This window comes from Acartia tonsa, chromosome 11, assembly GCF_053477335.1.
Source record: "Acartia tonsa isolate MP-2025a chromosome 11, ASM5347733v1, whole genome shotgun sequence".
NCBI lineage: Eukaryota > Metazoa > Arthropoda > Copepoda > Calanoida > Acartiidae > Acartia > Acartia tonsa.
Window position 1 is genome coordinate 6,905,810 of NC_137270.1, and position 25,247 is coordinate 6,931,056.

General features: G+C 34.7%; 1 protein-coding gene across 1 annotated transcript; it reads left to right on the forward strand.

Annotated features, from left to right (window-relative positions):
- Positions 1-13,058: 13,058 nt before the first annotated feature.
- On the forward strand, positions 13,059-15,000 carry LOC145332305 (uncharacterized). The gene is made up of 2 exons (XM_080177274.1): positions 13,059-13,394; positions 14,114-15,000. The coding sequence occupies exons 1-2, from the start codon at positions 13,383-13,385 to the stop codon at positions 14,741-14,743; spliced, it is 642 nt and encodes a 213-aa protein (XP_080033400.1). The 5' UTR covers positions 13,059-13,382; the 3' UTR covers positions 14,744-15,000.
- Positions 15,001-25,247: the final 10,247 nt, after the last annotated feature.

The following is a 25,247-nucleotide window of genomic DNA, read 5'->3' on the forward strand; positions in this document are numbered from 1 at the left end:
GAACTGCGACTTCGAGGCCCATGCCACAAACCATCCAGCGTTGTTCGTGGCAGCTGACCCAGCCGCGGCTGCGCTGCCCAGAGTGTCGGCCAGGGATGTTGACGTTCCCCTTCAAGCACAAATACATGCAGGTTATATTGGGTTTACCCTGGAAACGCGCATGAAAAGCACCGCAGCAGAAGAAGTAGCGGCCAACTGCTGGAAGCTCCAGCAACTAGACCCGGCCCACCCGGTGCGTGTCCAGGGGAGCACGTTCTCGGTACTGAGGGGAGACATCCTGCTGCAGCTGACCTGCCAACGTCATAAATACGTTGTCCGCGAACACAAGGAGTGTTGGGACAAAGTGCCAGTAGAGCCCACAGGTTTTGTAGACGCTGTGACACGGGTATATAGTGAACACGCCACCAAGATTCCCTGCTCCTCCACCTACCCCCTGACTGTGCACGCGGAGGAAGGCTGGATAGAGTTAACCCCCGCTCCCAAGAAAAGGCCACCCCCGCTGGATACGCCTAAGCAATTGTTGACAGAACCCTTAGATGACTTCAGTTCAGGTGGCTTGTATTCGCAGGCTGAGTTGAACGACTGGCAACAACTGCTGGCGTTCCCAGCATACAAGAGTGCCATGCTGACCGGCCTATCCTATGGCTCCTGCGTTCAGCAAGGCAGCTGTTCGGCCACAGGAGACCATGGGATAGTGTCCTACAACATTGACCGACTGGCGGAGGAAGGAGAGGCAGCCCTGGATGTCTGGGCTGGATTTAGACAAGCCATCCACGAGTGGGGAGATGGCGCAGCCATACTGTGTTTGCTGTTGTTGATCCTCAAACTGCTGGGGGACCTAACCATCATTTCCCTGGCAGCAGCACAAGGAGGAGTCCGGGCAGCCCTGAATGCGATATCACAGGTGTTCCTGTACCATCCAGCTTTGTATAGGAAAGCGCTGGCTAGAGCCAGGCTCAACCATGCCAAGTCCCGGGACTTTTCAGTGGACTGGGATGCCATTCCCATCGGCAGGGAAGCAGCCGAGGAAATGGTGTCTATGAAATCAACTGACAGCGGGCATGACCGCCCAGGTAGGCCAGGACCGCCCTCTGGCCGACCCCGCGGCCCCTCAGGAGGACAGGCCGCTGCTCAGACGATTAACCTGGCAGCCAGCGCCCCAGCCGCTGCCAACAACAACCAGCAGGCCCCACTGCTGACCGTTCCAGCAACAACTGTGCCACCAGCAAACCTGATACCTGCCGGCGCTGACCAACGTGTCCAACCCAAGCCAGCCTCTGCCTTCTACCCCACATTGGGAGCCCATCAACCCTAAGAAGACACTCACCACTAGGATTCCATTGAATCATTATCGTTTGTATATATATCTTAGCCCTAAGGAGCGGACCGAAGGCCTCAACCACTGTCGGAAGTCTGGTAGGGAAATCATCTCCCAGCCTTCCGAGGGGAGAGTTGTGGTATTCGGCAACCGTGAGCCATGCCTATGGCACCCCTGATCTAGGGTTCGGTGGAGGGTCAATGGCCCTCCCCCGAGTCCTGGGGAAGGGGTCTAGCGACCCCCTCCCTATGCTTAAAATTAATGATTGAATCTGTCATGTTTATTATGGTTAACGGTATTCTTAATTCTCCCCCACCCTTTTCAGGGATGGGGGATCATTATTGCCCAAACTGACCATTGTATATGTATTATGATGCTTTTATGTTATGATTATTTATTCCTATCCATGTAATTATTGTTTGTTGTATATAACTTCAGTATCTTTTAAACCTTCAATAAAGTGACAACTGAAATAGATGTTGATCATTATCTAGTGAATGCTAGAGAAGCGTAGCTTCTCTATAGTAAGGTGTCCACGTCTGTTACACTGCCGTAATCTAATTGAACTCCGGTGTCTGCCATTTATCCTCGGCGGATACCACAATATGTTTAACATGTAAGTCATGCGATATGAAGATCAAATAAAATAAAAAAATTTTTGTTAAATCTTAAATTCTATTAATATAATGATGAATGATAATTTAATTCATTTAAATCAATTGTACAATTTTTTTTTGCATAGACTCTTAAATTTTAAGTTATATTCATAGCTTGGATTCAGGGGCGTGCAGAATTGGGGGTGAATACAATCCGTTAGTCGTCCACCTCCTTAGTCCCCACTACACCCGACCCCCTCGACAAGTGAATATGACCCCTTATTTATAGCAACAGGATGTCTATCTGTCTATGTGTCTGTTGTAAAGGATCTCGTTAACCACTGGACAGGTGTGCTTTTCCTTTTCAGTTAAGCTCTTTATAGGTCAAGGGAAGGTTTTTTGGGATGGGTACATCCACCATCACAATGAAAATCGCCTCCTGAATAAATAACAAAAGAGGTGAGCTTTCCCTACCCCCTACTGTCAAGTGCATATAGAGACTACTAGGGGCGTAGTCGCTATTAATGATTATATAAATAGTTTTGAAATCTTAAAATAATTTGTTCGTGCGCTGCTTTCTAAATGCATTAAATACAACTGGCAATATTTATCTCAGGGAGGCAAGGGATATGACAGTAGATGTCTTTTTATTTATTCTTAAACATATTTTGGCCTTTAGAATTTCATATCATAAGATATCATATCACTATCATGAGGATTGAGCAGAAGAAAAATTTAGCAATAAATATCCCTTCCCTGTACTACTTTATTTTACCTATTTGTACCAGAGATGGGATGTATATTATTGCTAGGTTAAACTAGCAATCTTCTGCCTTATCCCTTATGATCCCTGATTAGTACAATACTTAGCATTGCAAAAATAAATATTCAAAGAGGGACATGTTTCTCAAGAAAAAAAAAACAAGCCTTCTAATAATTCTTGACAACAAATTATTCAATTCAAAACTTTCTGTTTTATTGGCAGATTTTTTCGCGGCATTTTCAAAACAACTAAGGGGAGTATGAATTGAGTATGTCAGTTATGTAGGGTTGGATGGACACTTACCTCCCCCACCCCCCATCCCCTGACCATGATAATAAAATCAAACCCCTCTGAACTGAAATACACCTCACTACATCAACCTCAATTTTTGTTTAAAAGGTTTTGTCAAGAATATTGAGTGGTTTGTCTTCGCTCAATACTGGCAAAACTCTGTGCACAGTAACAGTAACAAGCCCTTTTCACTCTAAAGGGGGAGCACAGGCCGCTGACAATTTGTCAGTGTTTCTGTAACAATGTGGCTTCCCGACTACGAGCTGATGCGCTACGTGTTGAGCCATGGTCGAGGGTTTATCCCTCTGCACGCCACTGGTTTAAGTGTAAGCAACAAAATTTCTTTTTATAGAATATTTGTCCTGTTCTCGTACTTAACATTGCAAGAAGTCACTTGCAAAAGAATCATAATTAATCTAGACTTTAAATTATTTCAAACCCAAATATCAGGGACAAGGGATAATATGACGAAAGAATAATTTTTCTTTAATGGATTGACCTCAAAATATTTTTAGGTTTTATATATTTTAAATATTAAAGGACTAAAAGGAAATTATTACGCCTCTTTTTACCTCAAATGTTACATGTAAGCTAAAAATCCCCAAAATATATTCTTTTGTTCTTTTCTAACGAAAATATTATAAAATTTTAATCTATTTGAATTGTTGAATACCCGTACCTAACACTGGAAATGGTTTTAAACCCCAATACAATACAATTGCAATTTTTAAAACGAGTATGACAACATTCCAAAGCTGGTGGGAAATCTTTTGTGACGTATGGACGCCAGGGGCGTCCAAGCTTTTTTTTTTGGGGGGGGTAAAAAATTTTAGGGGGGGGGGTAATTCGTGTTTGGGGGGGGTAAAATGGCGCGCGAAGCGCGCCGAAATTTTTTTTTACCCCCCCCAAAATTTTTACCCCGGGGGTAAAATTTGATTGGGGGGGGTAATTACCCCCCCTAAAGTCTGTTGGGGGGGGTAAATACTCCCCCCAAATCTGTTGGGGGGGGTAATTACCCCCCCCAAACTAATTTACCCTGGGGGTAAAATTTTTGGGGGGGGTAATTTAATTATGTAAAAAAAGTAAGGTTTATTTGACTATAGCTTCAGATTTCATTACTTTTAATACTGAGTTCTCCTTTTTAGGAAAGCTTCACATAGATCCCATGATGGTTCCACACTATTATAGGTCAATCCTTTGAGTGGTTTTAGGCTATTTTTCTCCTCCCTTTTTACCCTTTAGAAAACACGAGTTCTTAGATGCTAAGGGCGCCACTACTATTCAAATATATAGTAGTATCTCATTCTTTAGAACATAAAAATACAATAATTAACTCACTAACCAATGAACCAATATGATTATACTTTAAAGTGAAGCGTCTTATAGGTCCTGGTGAGTTTTATAACTAGTTTTGAGACACCCTGACATCCTCCAAAAAGAAATCGCCTATAGAAATTCTTTTTCATTATTTAATGAAATATTTAATTTAGTTAGGTATCTATTTTATGGAATCTTCAGTGCTTTACAATTACATCATAGATCCCCCCCCCAAAAAAAAATTTTCAGTAAAATTTTTTTTTAAGAACATTCAATTTGGGGGGGGTAAATACCCCCCCCAAAAATTTTTTTTTAAAGAACATTTATTTTGGGGGGGGTAATTACCCCCCCCAAAATGGTTTGGGGGGGGTAAATACCCCCCCCAAAATCGTTTGGGGTGCCTACGGCACCCCCAAGGTAGGGGTAATTTTTTTTTGGGGGGGGTATTGTTCAAAAAATTTTGGGGGTGCCTACGGCACCCCCAAAATCGTTTGGGGGTGCCAAATGGCCCATTACCCCCCCCCTTGGACGCCTATGATGGACGCAATCATAAATGTATCAACCCCGGTTTCCATTAGTGGTTCCCCAATTTTTAACTTATTTATTAGCTCATAAGTTCGGGTACTTTTATTAAGTTTTGTTTGGTTCCAAACTTTTCAACCAATAATCTTAATCTACAGAAACGGCAAATTTATTTATTATCATTAGGAATGTGTTTCATTCATTAGCTCTGGTTTTTTTGTCCTTTGATTGAATGAATAGTCATTTTCAAGTACGACTCTAAATTAGATTTATTTCCACTACTCTTAAAAATCAAGTATCGCGTCAGCAAAAAAAAAATTAAATCAATCCTTTTTGGTTGGTTTGCCTATAACATGATGCGATAAATAACCATTACATTTTAAGCATAAGAAAGAGAAAGTCGGTTACTCACTAACAAATGAACAGACACAAAAAGGGGAATAGTCCCTTTCGTGGCAACGCCCCTGAAGGGGCGATTCGTCGTTATTTTGGGTTAGGTTAGGTTATATTGGGTTAGGTGATTGCCCCACAAGGTTAGGCAATTAGCCCCGCAGGGTTAGAGCCCCCCGCAGGTGCTAGAAATAGGCGAAAAGCTACTTTGAAAAATAGGAAGAATCGCCATTGCCACGAAAGGGACTATACCCAAAATTGCATTATAGAGTAACTGCACTACAAATAAATACGCGTATCGTAAAAAGTAAAACTGTATTTTGTCTGATAGTTTTTGGCAACAATTTTGCCATGTAACTAGGTGTTGCCAAGAAAAAACAAGAAAATAAAATATTTACCATCAAGTTGAAAAGCTGGTTTTGAACGGATTTTAGTTTTAGACTATTTCATAAGACTCATTTTCTACTTATAGTATCAATTCACTAAAACTGACTTTTCAGTGCAACATTTTTTTTAATTTCTGAAAAGTCTTAATTAAGCAAACTACAAAACATGTAAAATCTATAATTTATTTTAAATGACAATAATATTAAAGTGTTTTATATAATCTTATTAAAAATAAAAAATATATTAAAAGAAAAAACAGTCACAAAATCATTTTACATGATTTCTGTTGGTTGACGGGCTGTCTAACGGACAATAACTTTTTATGGAGTAGATACGCCAATAAAAAAGCTTGCTTATTTTTTGCCACACCAGAATTGGCAGGATAAAAGCTCCTGGCCAAAAGTGTTGTCCATTTTCCCCCATAAAATAGGAAGAAAAACACACATTAACACAGTTTTGGTGTGCCCTCACTGCCGCACATGCTACATGTTATAAGGATGTTATAAGGATGAAACATATATTATAAAAGTAAAGCTCTAAAATCAGACAGAAGGACATACAAATATTAACACTTGTAGAAAAGTGTCAGAACTTAATAAGTAGGTTATCCTATTATATGAAGTAGTAAGCGTTTTTTTGTCTGTCCCAAAGGATATCGCTAACCGCTGAACCGATATTATTCTCCTTTACAGTGAAGCTACTTATAGGGCCTGGGAAAGTTTTAAACTTTTTTTGGGGAGGGTGTCTTCACCCCCCCCCTCTACCCCCAAAAATTTTTTCTACTCTTTTGTAACTCAAATTTAAAATGCGATGAGGTCGACTTTTTCCCCTCCTACCTTTAGTGCCCCTGGAGGCTTCTAGGGGCGTAGCCGCTAGTAAATTTATAAAATACATGATATAGTTTAAGGACTTTTTTTACTTTTCAGGAGATGCTTATCTGATAACTTCCTAGAATTTTTTAATCTAGTAAATTAAAAGAATAACTAAATTATTCTGACATAGGAATCATTATTCATTATGCCAAATTTGATATTGATAGAACAATTCTAATATGCCTAGTTAACGGACATCAAAATTCATGCCAAATTAAAAATGGATAGGAAGATAACTACCTTCCCTTATGTGATAGAGACCTTTTCTTCTGCTGGCAAATTGCTTTTTATTCTTTTGTAGGGACTCAGCTGTGTTATATTTCCAACGCTATTAGCTAATTTCAAATCTGGACAGAATCCCCAGCACCCTATGGGCAGAGTTTCATAAATCTTATGTCCCCTCTATTATTTTACTTCAATGTGCTTTGCGAATTTACAACACTTGCAGATGTAATAGTATGCGGAAGTAAACGCACAATAACTAAAAAGTATTAAAACAGTGTTCAGAACTTTTTGACCATTTTTCCCACATAAAAAGATACTTTTTATGTTTCTCTTTTTGTCTTTTAGATTTAAATTTTTTCATATTTCCTTTTAATGTACTGGCTACTGCGGCCCTAGGTTATATGGGCTCTGAATTTTAAAGAAAATAGCCTAAAAACATTTGCCTAAAATTGCCTAATACCACCTATCTGGGACTTATGTGAAGATTCTCTAAAATGAAAATCCAATTGGTTATATGGTTAGCTTTTTATTGAATATTTTAAGTAATAAGTATAGCTTCTCTTCAGTAAAAGTAACAGGATGTGTGAGTCCATCTTTCTATGTGTACCACAGAAATTCGCTACTGAACCGATATGGTTCTCCCCAGAGAAATCGCCTCTTGCGGAAATAAACCCACCCCCAAAAAACTATTAAAACACAAATTTATTTATTTCTGAAACTACGTATGCCTATAAACTCTGTCCTATTATGTAAAATATGTTTTTTTAGTCTTTGGATTAAGAATTGCTGAACCGATAAAGTTCTCCATTTCAGGCAAGCTTCTCATAGTTTTGACTTTTAAATATTGTAATAGTAAATTTAAGTCTTAGCAGGGTCTAAGCTAATTTTCAACTCGTCATACCTCTCTTTTTAGGGCACTATATTATAAAGCGCAGCCGCTAGTATATTTATAGAAGAAAATATAAATAATAAGATAGAAAGGTAGATTATAAAATAGATTTGGTAAAACGTGAAATATACTACGGTGATCTAGTTAGATAAGTCCAACCATCTGGATGTTTTTATAAACTAACATATTTTTTTATATAAAAGTAACAGGGCTTCTGCGTGTCTGTAGCTTAGGTCCTCGTTAACCGCTGATCTCCTACACAGTGACGCTTCTTATAGGTACTTGGAAGGTTTATTAAGGGGAAGTTACTTCAACCCACCAAAGATAAATCGCCTCTGGAAAAAGTACCCCTTCCGAAAGAAAAAAAAATATTAAGGTTTTACTAAACTTCGGTGCCCCCCACCTTTTCCCTCTAGTGCTTCTAGAGGCCTTTAGGGACTTAGCCGTAAGTCATTAATAAAAAGTAGTTGACAATTTACATTTCTCAAAAGTAAACACTTTTTCGAACTGTTTTGTCAAAACATCGTGTTTGAAAGTATCTTTACATTCATATGTTGCTTTTTTTCTAGGGTGGGCCTACTACTTCTACTACTACGCATAACTCCACAAGAGAAATTTCTGGCTTGATATCCATTCACATTTTTTAAAACATTTATTTTATCAAGATTATAACCTCCTCAATTACCTAATACGTGTGAGGCTGCTGTCCATGACACTTTCACGTCAGGTTCAACAACCAAAGATAACTAACTATTCGATTGCACGACCTTTGTTAGGAAGTTCTAACTGTGCATGATAATGAGTAAAATTATGTTTTGAGTATTAATTTATTGTCAAGTAAACTTACTTTGCCATAGGATCCGTTATTTTTTTACCAGGCAGGACCTAAATTTGACTTCAAGAGCTATATTTTTATTATTTTTAATTTATTGGATTAGTCAACTATCATTTTATGATGTAATTTGGGATTTTTCTGCCAAAAGTGTTTAAATTTATCCCCTTTTCAATCACAAAGGCTCTAGCTACTTATAAAAGCGGGAAGTTTGTAAATATTTTACTCAAGACACTAAATCGTTACAATTTTCATGAGAAATACGCATTTTATAAGGCATACAAAACGCTCTAATTTTCGTTCTATTTAACGTAATTTTGTATTTTTTTTTGCTGGTTATTTCATTTTACATATACTTTTATCATTTTATCAAAAAAAAAATTATCTTTTTACATCATTTTCTGGAGAAATTAATACTTAAACTAAGGGTATCTTTAAACGCAAAATTGACGCACTTAGAATTAAAAATGCGTATTGAGTACAAAGGGGGGATAATTTCAAGACATGCATGTTCCAAAGATATCTTTTTTTCCATAAAATTGTAATGTTTAGTCCACCGGAGATTACCCTGAAAATCATATATCAATTTAGGAAGATAATTTTTGTAGAATAGTTACTGAATTTACAACTTTATGTTCTCTAAAAGTATAGTTAAGATCAAAGGCGTGCAAAAGGTTGGTATAGGGGTTGTTTACACCACCCTTGTAAAATAAAGGGGGATGGATACACCTCCCTAGGTGTCCAATCATGTCCACCCTCTTGACAAGAGCCTACACCCTCAGATACACCCCTCTATAAATTCCAAGGGGGTATAAAGGAAATAAATTTACACCCCTTAAAATAAAGTGGGGTTGGGGGTGTTTAAGGAGGGTGTATTTAAGCAAGTCACTGATTCAGATAATTCTATGCTATCTATTTTTAGGTAAATTAATTACCAGACTTTACTAAAAAAATCTTGCAATATTTTGTACAACTGTACTGTACAACTTTTAATTAGTAAATTGAGACATGAGGAAACTCTCATATATATGTAGGGGGGGGGGGGAGTTAATGCAACCATCCCATAATCAATTAATCCAAATTTTGTTATGAAAATTGGCATGTGTAGTCCTTAGTAGGTCTGTTTTTCAAATTTAACAATAAGTTAAGCTTAAGGGGGGGGGGGGTTAAGGCAAACATCATGTAATCAATGCACAAATGGCACCTAGAATTCGAATTTCATTACAAAACTTGGCATGAGTAATCCTTGGTAGATCTTTTTTCCCAAAATGGAACAAAAAATTGGAAAAGTAATGGCTAAGGGCTGTTTGCTCAGCTGTTTAGCCATTTTTGGGCTATTTTCAGGGCAAATCCAGCAATAATTACGTAGGAATCATCCATTAGGGATAGGTTTTAAGGGGTGTTGAGCTGAAAAATACTACCAAAAATAGTGGCAGCTGGGTAATGGCTTATATGGATATAAAAATTGAATATTTCCATGGAATTAAACTTTTCTTAATTAACATTATAACTTTATGTCATGGACAAGGACATATTACTAAAAACCCTTTTTTAATTTCTAGATTTCGCTGTCATAACAGCTGAAAACTGCCAAAAATGGCTGAGAACAGCTGTCAACAGCCAAAAGTATATATTGTAGATTAAATCATCCCACCATGAAAAAATGTTGACCCCAGTAAAAATGTGGTTGATTTAAGCAAAATAATGACCCATGCTAAATATTTTTTTCTGTGATGCAATAATTGTGACCTTACGAGCACTTCAAAGTTTTTGAAATCTGCAAAAAGAATGTTTTTTTGGTTCTTTTGTGTGATCTCAATTTTAAAGATTTTTACAAAATTTCAATTCTAGTATGTAAATAAAAACCTGAAATTTACCAAAAAAATGGAGCAGTCTCAATAATAACATATGAAGGTGTAGCAAGAAATCTGCATTTTTGCAGTTTTTCTTACCTAACTTAAAAAAAAATTTTATTTTGTTTTTCTTTTAGATGCAGTAACTACTGGACCAGTTAGTTTAAAAATTTTAGCTCAATATATATCAATTTTGCCCACCTTCCAGCACCAAACCCCCCTTTATTGAACCATTAATTTTATTTTATTAATTTTTAAAATACCACAAAAAAATTCATTTGGCAGCTTGCTAATGGCCGCAGCTCAGCTGGGAGAGGCCAAGAGTAGAATGAGTAGATAGGGCTTGTGACGTGTCTCTAGGTAGGTTTTTAACAGTCTGTGTAACAGCCCCAGCTGCCAAATGGATGGACCCCCACTATTTATAGTAGTATTTTTGAGCTCAGTACCAATAAAAACCTACCCCTAGACATGTTACAAGCCCTATATACTCTTCATACTCTTAGCCGCTCCCAGCCATTTTCAGCCAGTTCTAGCAGCTGGTACAAGAAATTTTAAAAATGGATATTTAAAGCAAAAACATGTTTCAAAAAGTTGTTTCCTATGCAATTAATGATAGTTTCGCCCTGAATATAGCCCAAAAACAGCTAAATGACTGAGCTGCCAGCTGTTAGCCGTCACTTTTGCAACTTTTTGTTCCATTTTGGGAAAATAGATGTACCAAGGATTACTCATGCCAAGTTTTGTAACAAAATTCGAATTCTAAGTGCAATTTGTGCATTGATTACGAGATGGTTGCATTAAGCCCCCCCCCCCCCCTTCAAACTTGAGTTAATTCCTTTAATGATCTTGATAGATATATGTTTATAACTTTTAATATATTTTACAATAGTTTTTAAAGTTAATGTTGAGAGGGAGATATATCCCAATCCTCTTTTTATAAAAAAAAATTTAAAATGTAATAAATTTCTTATGTAAAGTAGGTTTGGTAAAATACTAATAAAATCACCCTTGATTTTAGTTAAAGGGGGCTGTTAAAAGTCATAAGTGGGGTGTCAAAAAATTTAGTTGTTAATAAATTAATGGAATATAACCTGATATTATAAATTTGAAACATATTTTTGATGTACAAAGAGAATAAAGGAACATGTATTACACTTTTCTTCATAGAAGAAATTGAATCATTTTTCATTTGTTTTTTTCAACACAAGGTTATTTGTGTATCTCTTGGTACAAGATACCACCATATTATTAGTTAAATCTAATTTTTTATAAATTAAGTGAATAAGTCTGTTAGACCAAGGGTAGAAACTAAGTAGATAGACAGACAGACGGGCAAGAAGAATTATCAAAGTTTTACTAAAATAGACAATTAATTAGATAAATCCAATAGAGAACCTGTGAATGATCAGACAGACAGAGGGACAGGTAAATAGTAACAGAGAGTCTTTGAGGCATTAACAAATTACAATTAGGCTATGCTAGATGATTCATTGAAATCCAAAAGAGAGGCAGTTAGACAGATAGACAGACAAGTGGTGGGACAGACAGACAAAAGGACAGACAGACAGAGGGACAGACAGACAAATGGGTATTGCCTAAAACAGTTTGGCTGCTATATGAATCATTAAAACCCACCGTAGAAAAGAAATTTACATTAGTTTCTTATTTCGATACTCAACGCCCCCCCCCCCCTCCCCCACTCAAAGGGGTTTATTATTTCTTAATATCAATAAGTGACTTTTCAGCTTAATAAAATTGAATGTACTTTTTATTTCATCAATTTATCTTAAATAGAACGAAAGTTATAATCATTTTATTGTCTACAAGATATATGCTTTGAGTAAAAATCAACATAATTGTCAGTAAAAACGTCATATTTATGCATATTTACACAGTAAATAAATTTTAAGATTGTATTTTACTGTAATGAATAACTTAAGGGGGTTGTATGAAATATCAAAAACCTAAAAAAAACCTAATTTGGTTAAATTAGTCCAAGTAATGATTGATTTAGTACAGTACGTATGAATAAGTTGTCAATTTCCTACCAGAGTCCTTGTGCAATATGTCAATATTTTTAAAATTATTAATGGGTTTCAACTAAGTGCGGTTGATTATAAAAAGCTGCGTGGCCAAAACTGACTTTGGCTTATTGAGGTGCTTTTTGGGTTGCGTAGCTGACAGTGAGGTGACTTAATAAGCCGCGCGGATAGCAGCTGTATCAATTTAAATTTGGTGGCTGTGACTTATTGGGTGCTAAATACTACTATATTTTTAGGATTCTGTAAGCTGTATGGCTGTGACTGCCATACGCTGCCTAATTGTGTGTAATATTTGAAGTCAAAATACTATTTTTACATGCAGAAAATGAGACTGAAAAATTCAAGAAAAATCTTTTTGAAAGAGTTTTTAACTTTCTGAAAATTTCAAAAGCATTGAACGTTAATCTAAAAATAAGTTAAATGTTGTTTTACTATAAAATATCTTTATGTTTTTTTATTGTTTTCCTACTACTGGATGTAATCATCCTTGTTTTTTTATTTTAAAGAGATGATACCCAGTCAAAGTACACTTCCGCGCCCGAAGATGGTAAGACGACGGAATAATTACAAGCGCGCAAGAATGCGGAGGTGGCGAAAGTGCGCGTTTTAGGTGTGTGCGTGCGTGATGTGAAAGCATAAAAAGGGATAGAATGGATTGACAAGGGGGGCGGGGGGAGTGCATTGGTCAGCTTAGCAACTGTAATCGGTCTGCTAAAACCGACGAGAAATTTCTTTTTTTCACATCCTATTTGTATTTTAGAGGGAGAGATAGAGAGATAATTGGAAAGAGTGAAGAGAGAGAGTTTTTTTAAAGAAAGAAAGAAGAATAGAAATTATTATTTGGACGGCTTTCTGTATCATACAGGGATATATATGCTTTTTAAAGATTTCTCTTTTTAAAAAAAATAAATGTTATTAGATTTTTGGTAAATAAAATTATTTTAAGTAAAAATTATTTGACAACGGTTGTGAAATGAAATGCCCCTGTCTAAGGATGGTTAAGGCAACGCCTCTGTAAAGTTTTCCGGGTATAAAAAGAGGATTCGAACCATTGACGGCAAGCAGTTGCCTTCACAGAGCTCGATATGAAATTCCTGGTAATTTTATTTCTTAACATTTTTAAAAGTTTTATCAACTTTAAGAATAATTTTTCCAGTATGGCTTCGAGACCGATTAATATCCGCTGGATAAGAACCAATTCTCAGCTATACTGCAAAATCATGCATAGCGTCGTATTCTAGACATTTTCCCCCACGAATATTAAAACAAAATTAAAGAATGATTACCAGTTATGTTAGCCCCAATGTTTTAATCTTATAATATTCAATGTCAATATCCGCGGAAAGCTGTCTTTGATACGATACGATGAATAACTATTCAGTAAAAATAACAGTTCTTTTAATTTTGCTTCGACTCTTATACTTTTATATTCTGATTATTCAGTTCTAACACTATACTAGTGTTAATGTCCGTTTGTCCTACCGTTTTAGTGCTTCGCTTTTATGAATGTTGCCATTCTTGTTTTTTTACTGCTAATGTGTTTTTCAATAAAAAATATATCGGTTTCTTTGATTATAACGATAAAAGATAACTTTAATATATGATTAGTTTCACTGGAAGAAAAACTACTTTACCTCTTTTTTTTGCCGTCCAAAGTATTTTTTTATAGAATAACGCAATATTTACCTAATATGAATACTAGAAATAATCTTTAAAGCACAAGCTACTTTATAGTCATTACCCGTAGGTATTAACAAGTTGATTTTCTAGCTTCATTAACACAATAATTTGTACTAATAAAAACTTTATCTTTTAGTTGGTATTGGCAGCCGTTGGGCTCTCAACCGCCGCCCCTGAGGCCGATCCCGCCTTCGCCTACAGCGTCGGTGCCCCCCTGGTGTACACCCACGCCGTGCATGCCCCTGTTGTCTACAGCGCCGCTGTCCACCACCCCTTGGTGTACGCCGCCGCCGGATGCCGCAATGATGCTGGAGCCCTTGTCCCCTGTGCTCAGGGTGTCCTCCCCTATGTGACTCTTCCCGCCGTTGCCGCCGCCGCCGCTGAGGAACCCGCAGCCGAGGAGGCTGCCGCCGTTGTTGAGGCCAGAAAGAAGCGTGAGGCTGATGCCGAACCCGCCATTCTCGCCTCCTCCACTGTCGTGAAGAACCCCGCTCCCGTTGTGTACGCCGCCCATCCTTATGCCCATGCCGCCTATGGCCTGTATGGCTACCCTTACGCCGCCTACCACGGCTACCCCTATCTGTACGGCAGAAAGAAGAGGGAGGCTGAGGCTGACGCCACCGCCGAGGCTGAGGCTGACCCCTGGTTGGTGTACGGCTACCCCTATGCCTACAACCACGCCTTCCTCCACCCCTACGCCTACGCCCTCGGTGCTGGCTGCAGAAACTACCTGGGTGCTCTGGTTCCCTGCGCTGGACGCCGTTAATTTTACCGCAAGCCTAGACCTGCCCTAATCATAATCAAACCAAATATGGGGTTGTTTTTTAAAGTCGTTTTTTACCAGTAATTATACAGGAAAATCCTCCAAAATTTGACTGTTTAGCTACCGTATGAAACTTCTCTAGAAACGATTCCCCCCTTGCCTTAATCATGCAATTCTGCTCAATAAATTATAATTATTTTTATTATGTTTATATGAGAATTTTTATCATCAACAATTAAAATAAATTTACACTGATATTATTCTTGTTTTATTTTTGATAAACGCGAAGCTACTCTGTAAAAAGTTTGTTTGGTATTAAATTTAGGCATGTCTTAATTGTCCAACTGATTTTAAACTTTGTATGATAATTCCTGGAAATGTTTGGTATCTCAGTATTTTTGTTGATTTCGATTTTTAGATTAGAGGGAATGCCTTGGCCATAAACAGGGGCTTTGAGACTAGGTGATGAATACAGTTCTCTAGAGGTTATCCAGCTTATATCAATAAGGATAAATATGTCCAAGGTGCTTCAAAGTAGCCAAAAATACTTATGATGAAACAAAAAAAACAAATTACATTTAACTGTAAAGACAAACTTTTCATAATTGTCTTGAATTTTAGCAATACATTTTTCAAGAAGTCTTTAAATCAACAACAAAGATTAGATAAAATTACAAGCTCTACTCAGCTCAGCCAAATGACGTATTGACGAGAAGACGTGCGGCTACAGCCTATGATTATAGAGAAGCTTCGCTAATAATCCTTGAATGAATAAAGAAAAGAGGATAATTTATCATTTGGGTTTTCATGATAGCAATGTATTATCAACAAAAATGGATGTAGAATATACATGGATATTATGACAGGGAAATAAATTGTCGAGTTTAGCTTGCTAATAAGGAACTCGTTTATTGGTCAGTTCGTTTATCCAGCATGAGGGAGGGGATAGGGTAAAGGTGATGGAAGGTGGGATCGTTATTATAGCCCACTTCAATTTTCACTTTATTAGAGAAAACATGAAAATCTGATGTAACATCCAGTAATAATATATCCATTCAATAAAGGTTACAGGAATAAGATCAATAATAGCGAATGAAATTTTGCCTATGATAGATTATAATCATTCGAGGGAGAAATGGTTGTAGATTAATTTGTTATTAATAATTTGTCAATTAAGCATAAATTAATCTTTCCTTTAATATTTTTGAGACTACACTAAAAGTTTTTTTTGTTCAAAATTTCTTAGAGAAATTGGACTGTACAAGATACTAGTCCCCAAAGTTTTATAAACACATTATCGCATTCGTTGGCTTAAAAATATTTATTCAGGATTGGTTTGTAACAACTAGCAAAGTCCAAACATTTTTATTAAATTCTTGTAATTATATTATTCATCATTGAGAGAACGGTTTTTCATCGATTTCGATAAAGGTGATTTAATTATTAGTAGCGAAGCTACTCTATAATTCACTTTGTCCGTCAGTCCGTCCGAAACGCTATAGGGGAAATGGGATTTTTTCCTCATATCTTTGGTGTTTATGGTCCGAGTTTCAAATTTTTTTCAGTTAGAGATATCAATATTAAATTTTCCGTCGTTTAGAGAACCAACAATGTTGGTCAGACTGCCTTTTTGCAGGTTTTTGGCTATTTTTATATTTTTTACATTTTCCCACATATCTTTGGTGTTTATGGATCGATTTTCAAAATTTTTTCAGTTTAAGATATCAAAATTAAATTTCCCGTCGTTTGAAGAAAACAACAATGACCGTCAGTCCCATCCACGAATTTTTGTGCTTCGCTACTTATGGATGTTGTCATCCTTGTCTTTTATTAATGCATTCCTATATCGCTGGTCATGAAACATAGTTCACTGTATTACATTATGTATTTCTAACAGCAATCTTTTTCTATAATTCAGCTCTTTACGTCTGTATGTCAGATGCGGATCTAAAGCATTATACAAGATAATTGAGCAAAATGGTTAAGAAACCTTTTATCACCGAAAGTTGTCTTGCTTTTCAGAATATACCCTAATGTTTCAGGCAGCGTTGCGGAGCCGTTTGATTTTGGTGCGGCTCCGGCTCCGACCTTAAAAAGTTAAATTTTTGATAAAAATGGACTTGAAAAACCTAAAAAGGGCACATGACAAAACAGAGTTACCAAATTATAATTTATAAAAAATCTCTTTATATTGTCCGGAGCCGTTTTTTAACGAAAATTACGGCTCCGGCTCCAGCAAAATATGGCGGCTCCACGGCTCCGCAACACTGGTTTCAGGAATACCCATGCAAGGTTTGATATCGATACAACTATTCTAACATGCTTATAAATGTTGAAATATGGAAGAAAAAAAATTCTTATATGTAGAAGTGCCTTGTAATTTTAACTGTTTTAATCGTACCTAATTGTTATTGGAATCAATAGGATAATTCTAAAAATTTAAATAACTGAGTATCAGTCCATATTCCACAAGAAATGATGTAATATTTTTTTTCCTCATAATACTTATTGTTATTTTTGTTTTCTTTATATCCTTGCAATGACAGGGGGGGAAATTCAGAGATTATAACAATGATAAATACCAAAGATATGGGTAAATATAGGAAAAACATTAAAGTAGCTGAAACCTACCTAAAAGCAGTCCGACTGCCATAGTATTTTCTACCTAAAAATGCTCCATAGTGATGGTAGTGTTGACAAGAAGCTTCAGCAATCTATCTTTTATAGGAGCTGAGAAAATAATATTTCCCCGAAAACTTTTCTAACGGACGGATGAACATTTGGAATTTAGAGTAGCTTCGAAAGAACAAAGTTAAAGTGTCGGACTGATTTTGACGTAAAAAAAAATTAGCCAATGAGAGGCCATTATTGACCGATGGTAAAATTTATAGTGGCCTCTCATTGGCTAATTTTTTTTACGTCATAATCAGTCCGACACTTTTACTGTGTTCCTTCGAAACTAAAAAATACGAATTGTATGTCCGTCTGCATCAAGAGATAGAAATTATGACAATAACATTGAAATTTTATTTCTACAAGAAACACAACATCTACAATTATCAAAGCATAAAAAATCATGAATGGACAAACGGACAAAGTCAGCTATAGCGCTGTTATTTAGTTGCATAACAAATTAATATATTAAAGTAGTAATTAAAAAACCTTTTCATATAAAATAAGTAAAGGACTTTTGTACCATTACCGACTGAGCAAATAATTAATTTACTGGATACTCATTGATACAGGGAATCTTCACGAAAAGAGTAATTAAATTATTGAATACCTATATATATTGCTAATTTTTATACTGTGTAGTTATATTTATGGTTATTATTATGTAATAGATAAAATAAGAAACATAATATTAACAAGAAATTTTTTTCTTTATAAGTTTTTTAAACTAAAGTTAAACACCTGGATGGGATTAACTTACCCCTCCCCGCCCCGCACCTCAAGTGAACCTAGAGGCCTCTAAGAGGGCGTAGTATAAAGATAGACAAACATACATTTTACCTCTTTTATATGAGGATGAAAAGGTGTCAATATATTTTCCTGGGATAAAAATAGAATTATTAAGCATGACAATATCATGAAAGAAAAGCTTAACAAACAGATGAAGAAACGAAATTTTAATGAAAGACAAAGTCTATTTATCTAAAAGATGCTTTACTTATTGTGTCTTACTCTTCTAGGAATCACTATTTCTAAATTTTAATCAAATCAGAAAAAGTTTTCATTGGATTCAAAAATAGCACTTTTTATAACTATGACAATAAAATTATACCTCATTGTTACAGAAATCTTCAAAAGAAATTTACATCTATAGGTACAAAAACGACCTAAATTTTTTTAAAGATTTGCTTTCAATACTAATAGTGTATGTATAATGAATGATATGGCATTTATTCCAGGGATAAGGGAATAGGACAATGACGAATAAATCAATCTAACTCCCAATTAATTATTATGATCAAAATTTTATCTTAGGTATCATACACATACTAAGGTAAAGAATATTTAATTATCGCATCGTAAAATGTACATTGTACAATCAAAAGACTAAACCATTTTTTAGCCCGTGCCTAACAAAACTAGTTTTAAACTTAATATCCGTGGAAAGCTGTCTATAATACCATGCGATAAATATAACTAGTATGTTTATAGAACCCCCTTCCCTCAAATTATATATATGTATGGATAAATTTAACTATCTCTGTTCTTTCCCTCATTCCCTGCACTTATTCTTTCCGGAAAATTTATTCTATTTACTATACCAAAATTGGATTTACTATTACTTGGATCTGACACCAGATTATCATGTACTCTAATTAAGAAAATCTTGTAGCTCGCTAAAATAACGATCCACACATCTACCTTTTTTACCCCATCCCTCATTCTGGATGAACAAACTGTCCAATATATGAAGTCATTCTATTCAAATATGTTTTTACAATAAAGCAAAAAACTAATTATTAGCAACGATTGTTTTAATATTAAAGCAAAAGAATAGAGGGACACAAGCTATATACAACTCTAATAACGGGCAAGGGACCCTATGCAAAATTTCAATTTTGTATTTGATTATCATCCAATAGCGTCGGAAATGTAAACACAACCAAGTCGCTACAAAAGAGCAGAAAGCAATGTGCTAGCAGAAGAAAAATGTCCCCACCATTTGGGCCAGGTAGTAGTCTGGGCTTATATCTATACATTTATTTACAAAACATTTTTAGTAGCGAAGCTACTCTATAATTCACTTTGTCCGTCCGTCAGTCAGTCCGTAACGCTATGGGGGAAATGGGATTTACTCAGCTCCTATAAAAGATAGAATGCTGAATTTTTTTGACAACATTCCCATTATTAAGGAGCACAATTGACTATAAAACATCATTTGCAGTCGGACCAATTTTTAGCAGGTTTTAGGCTATTTTTATATTTTTCACATTTTTCTCCATATCTTCAGTGTTTATGGTCCGATTTTCAAAATTTTTTCAGTTACAGATATCAAAATTAAATTTCCTGTCGTTTAAAGAAACAATCATGAAGGCCAGACTGCCTTTTTAGCAGGTTTTAGGCTATTTTTATATTTTTCACATTTTTCTCCATATCTTCTGTGTATGGTCCGATTTTCAAAATTTTTTCAGTTATAGATATCAAAATTATATTTCCCGTCTTTTAAAGAATACAACCATGACGGCCAGACTGCCTTTTCAGCAGGTTTTAGGCTGTTTTTTTAATATTTTTAACATTTTTCTCCATATCTTCAGTGTTTATAGTCCGATTTTCAAATTTTTTTCAGTTGTAGATATCAAAATTAAATTTCCCGTCTTTACAGGAAATAACCATGACGGCCAGACTGCCTTTTTGGCAGGTTTTAGGCTATTTATAAATATATTTAACACTTTTTTCCATATCTTCAGTGTATATGGTCCGATTTTCCAAATTTTTAAAGTTTTTAAGGATTTAAAAATTAAATTTTTTGTCGTTTTAAGAAAACAACCATGGCGGCCAGACTGCCTTTTATCAGGTTTTTGGCTATTTTTATATGTTTTACATATTTCCCAAGATCTTTGTTTATTTTGATCCAATTTTCAAACTTTTATGGGATATCAGTATCAAAATAAGTTTTCCCATTGTTATGAGCATTTTTAATATAATTTACTTTGACCATCGTCATCATACAAAATAAAACAAGGTTTCATATTTATTTTATCCAATAAATCTATTCTTGATTTTAGTAAAAACCTTTTAAATCTACCTGTACGTATTCCCATCTACGATTTTTTGTGCTTCGCTACTTATGGATGTTGTCATCCTTGTTTATATTGTAATCCTATAACTTAAACTAGGTTTTTGTTTGTCAGTTAATAAAACACTGAACCGATGAAATTCTAAATCTTAGGATCGATTTATAATGGTCCCGGGGATGGTTTTATGTTAGTTTATTTTTTTAATAAAGTATTCACATGATTTAGCGCTATGTATTCAACCCAATCAAGATTTGGTTGACAAACTTTTAAGCCATAGAATAAGAGGAAGTTTTATAGAACTTTTGTTGGGATCTTATATTGATATGCAAATCCAATTACCATAAACAAAATTATTCCTGCTGTAGATTAGAACTATTGGTTGACATGTTATGCCAATAACTGTTTTTAACTAACCAATAAAGATTCATTAAAAGTATTTAATGTTTCGAGCCAAAGAATAAAATTAAGTGAAAATAAAACTTTGGGTACCAGTGTAATCAATTTCCAAATTTATCCAATTTAAGCGTCAAGTCCAATATTCTCTTTTTACTCGGAAATTTTCTGAAGATTCTTTAGTTCTTTTGAAAAAAAAATTGCTATTCTGTGAAGTTTTGATTTAGCTGTAATGTAAAATATTTCAATTGATTAGCTTGCATTTCTAAACAAATTTAATTACCAGTCTTAACATTTTATAACATTTATTTTATGTGAAACTTTTCCTTAAATTGGCTTTCTAAATAAATTTAACATCTTTATCTTAATTATTCCAACATTGTTTTCTTTTCTTTGGGGGGGGGGGGGGGTTAATATTTCTAAAAGTGTTTCCTCTTCGAAAAGAGTGAAGTTACCCTTCTCCAAAGTAGTTGTTACCGGAGATAGATGGCTGATTTTTTTTGGTAATCTGTATCCATAAGCATCTAGGGATAAGGGATAGGAAACCTGGCCATTAATTAGGTCCCGGCCTAGATTCAAAAGAGATATTGCAACTTTTACAAATTCCTAATTTAATATTGTCACTGGCAGACGCTCCCAAGTAGCTATCAGTCTAAACCAAAATTGAAGAAAACATTTCACATTATCTGCTCCTAAATAAAAATAAGAAAGAATAAAAAAAGATGTTTGATCACATTAGCTTAATTATCAGATCTGCCCAGAGTTTTACATTAAAAAAATACCATTTATAAAAAATAAGATTGAGGGATTACTTTTTGGAAAGTGGGTAGCTACAAATTATTCATTTAGTAGTTTATACATGAAATGTTGTATTTTAAATTATAAAACTTCATGCGGAATTGATTGAAACACCTAATGTACTATTATATGCTAAAAAGTACAAAAAAACATTATTTAATACTTATATTTGCGATTACTTTTATTTAATGAAATCTTCCAATTTTTAACATTTACAAAACGGCCTGCTGTATTGCATCAAGATCCATGACAGATCTATATAGGAAATAAATGTCTATAAACGAGCTCAAGTTTTCCAAAGATCAGATGTTAAAAACTCATACTGGTTCAAAAATCAATAATAAACTCTCAATGACCAGAATGATAAGACCCATTATTTTACTCTATGAAGAATGAATTAAATTTTTTATTTCATGTTGCTATTCAAATTATATTGAAGTATTAAATTTCTATTCATAAAATAGAAAATTTAAGTTTATAATATAGTAAATCAAGGAAAACTAAGTTTTAATGTAATATGATACTAGCGACGCGCCCGAATGTGTTCATTAGCCTATTAGTCCTCTCATAATTTATATGCGAAGCTACTCTAGAATTTACTTTGTCTGTCTGTTGGTCAACCAGTCCGTCAGTTAGTCCGTAACACTATGGAGGATTTTTGGTTTTCTCAGCAGTTTTTTCTTAAGATTTCTTATACTATATGATCATTCAATTTACTTTATCTGTCGTTCTGATTGTCTTTCTACAAATGACATTAATAATTATTTTTTAAAGGTTTCTTTAGAGTGGATTGTTTAATACTCGCATATATTATTCTTATCTGAGGTGGATTCTTTTTTTTAAATAGGGTCGCTGGTGAGGCAAAAGATTTTTTATGTGATTTTGGAGTATTTTTCACAAAAACAATTTAGCCTCGCTATCGATGCAGCGACCCAAATTTTTGTAAAGAATCCACCTCTGATCTGCAACAAACTTAAATTCGGTAAAACTATTCTAAAATGCTTTTAATGATTAACGATCACAGCCACAGACGTACATGTAGAAAAGCCACGCTTTTTAAGAATCCCCCATAAGAAGGCATGAGTTGTATTTGTAAATACAAACGGAAAAGTTTATATCAGATTATTCCTAAGGACTTACATTGTAGATGGTTCACACCTGAAACAGAAATAAAAGTAATACCAATATGGAATTATTATGTTTCATTTTAGCCCTTGCAAGGATGATTTCCTAAAAAAGTTGATCACAGAATCCCCATCCTACTAATTTTCAATGTATTTAAAAAATTTGAGTGAGGGTTTCTGTGCTCGCGAGCCATTATTAGGGAAACAACCACTTATACAGTGTGTTTTTTTTATGAGAACTTTTTTTAAAGCAATTTTACCCCACTTATAGTTATCAGAATTTTATGATTAATGGCTTATTTTCTTCGTTTTTTAAGGCAATTAATAGAACAACAAAAAAAATTTCAGTTTTTTTATTTAAAGAGTACAGTAAAATCTAAAATTCAAAACTTAGGTGTCAACATCTAAAAATGGTTTTAGCGCATTTTTCTTATGCTCAAATAATCAACCTTTTGCAAGAATGGCTGCTAAACACTTCAAAGTTGAGATATAAAGCTAAAAATGTATACAGATACTATTAGGGACATGTACTAGAACATATTAAAGTTTGAAGGTCTTATCTCCACCAGGGAGGGAGTACTGGCCCCCCAAAGTCGACTACAGAAAATCTAAAACCATTTTTATATGTTGACACCTAAGTTTTGAAATTTAGATTTTGCCTTAAAAAACAAAGAAAATAAGCCATTAATCATTAAATTCTGATAACTATAAGTGGGGTAAAATTGCTTTCAAAAAAGTTCTCATAAAAAAAACACACTGTATATTTTAAAAATTTTCCCTCAAAAATAAATCTCTACAGCCCTTTAAACATTTGACGAACACTGCAATTAAGATTGCATGTGTGATTTTAGACACAGTGAAACACATTACCACTATAGAATCCGTTTTTCGGAGCGTATTTCTTGTGTTTGTATGTGAGTGTGTGTATGTGTTTGTGTATGTGTGTGTGTGTGTGTGACTCCGATGGGCCTTTAACACGGCCATCGGAGAAATTTGAGAGAATCTACAATAAGTAGAGGAAGAGAGAGAGAATGTGTGAAAAAGGGAGAGAAAAAGGTTTCTATTGGGCCAAAAGACATTAGTAATCAACATACGGTCGTTGAGATTTGTGCTCACTAGTGCTGTAAGATTTGTAGTGTAGTGTTTTTTTTATTCGTTGACAGTTATTTTCAATAGCGTAGCTACTTTATAATACAGATGTTTTCTACCGACTAATTTAAAGATGTAAAATAACATTATTTTTTCAAATTGATAAAGTTTAGGATATATACCTTAAATTATTTATCTAGTAGACATTTACCAGCGTAGCAATATCAAATTTTGTGATTTATTGACAATAATGCAAATATAAGAAAGAATGTCAGTATTTATTTTCTCGTATTCATTCGAATCCAGTGGATAGGAACTGGTTCTCATTCATACGAAAAAAACTATGTCTAGCATTGTATTATATCCAGCTTTCTACTAATATAAAAATGTACAATCATAAGATTAAAACCAGTTTTTTTATCTGGTGCCTTCGGCACCTCGGGGCTAAAAAAACTAGTTTTAATCTTATAAATGTACATTCTATATCCGCGGATAGCCGTTTATAATACGATGCGAGAAATAACTATTCTTTTGTTCTATATAGTTTGTAGTTTTTATACATATAGGGAATATGTTTAGGACGATTTTTTTATTTTAGAACACAATTGCTATATAATCTCTTAAAACAAAATAGCCTAAAATCATCCCGGGACATATGCGAAGCTTCCTTAAAATGGATAATTCAGTATCTAGCGAAATGTCTACGATATTTAATAGGATTAGCATTATTAGGTGCGAAGGTATTTTTTAGTTAAAAATGTCCGTATGTCCTTTAGGAATGGTATGGGAGAAACGTGAATTTCTCCTGCTATTCAATTTATACGGCAAAATAAACGTAAATTATGTAAACGTTAATGTTATAAAGTTGCCAGGCTTTTTAAAACATATTTACGGGAATCATCATGGAAATCAATAGGACTATTCTAACAAAATTAACGATAATAGGTATCAGTTACGGACAGTCGGCCTGACGGACAGACCCCAAATATAGATTTGCTTAGTTTTTAAAAGTACGAATCTTTCTTCTAATGAAAAATTCCAAAATTATCTATTTGCAAATCAATACATTTTTTTTATTATAGATAGATACGTTGGTATAATAATAGTTTTATATAAAACACGTCATTTTCTTGAGAATAAAATTTATTTTTATTTCATTCATGCGACTTATATATCATTATTTCCATTATAAGCGCAGCAATAACAAGATAAAATAAGGATTGTAATAGTAATTTATCGCATCGCTTTCCGCGGATATTAAAATGAAAAATTATTAGACTAAAAACTGTAAATAATTTTATGATTTTGAATTTAATATTCGTGGAAAATTGTATGTAATAGGATGTTATACAT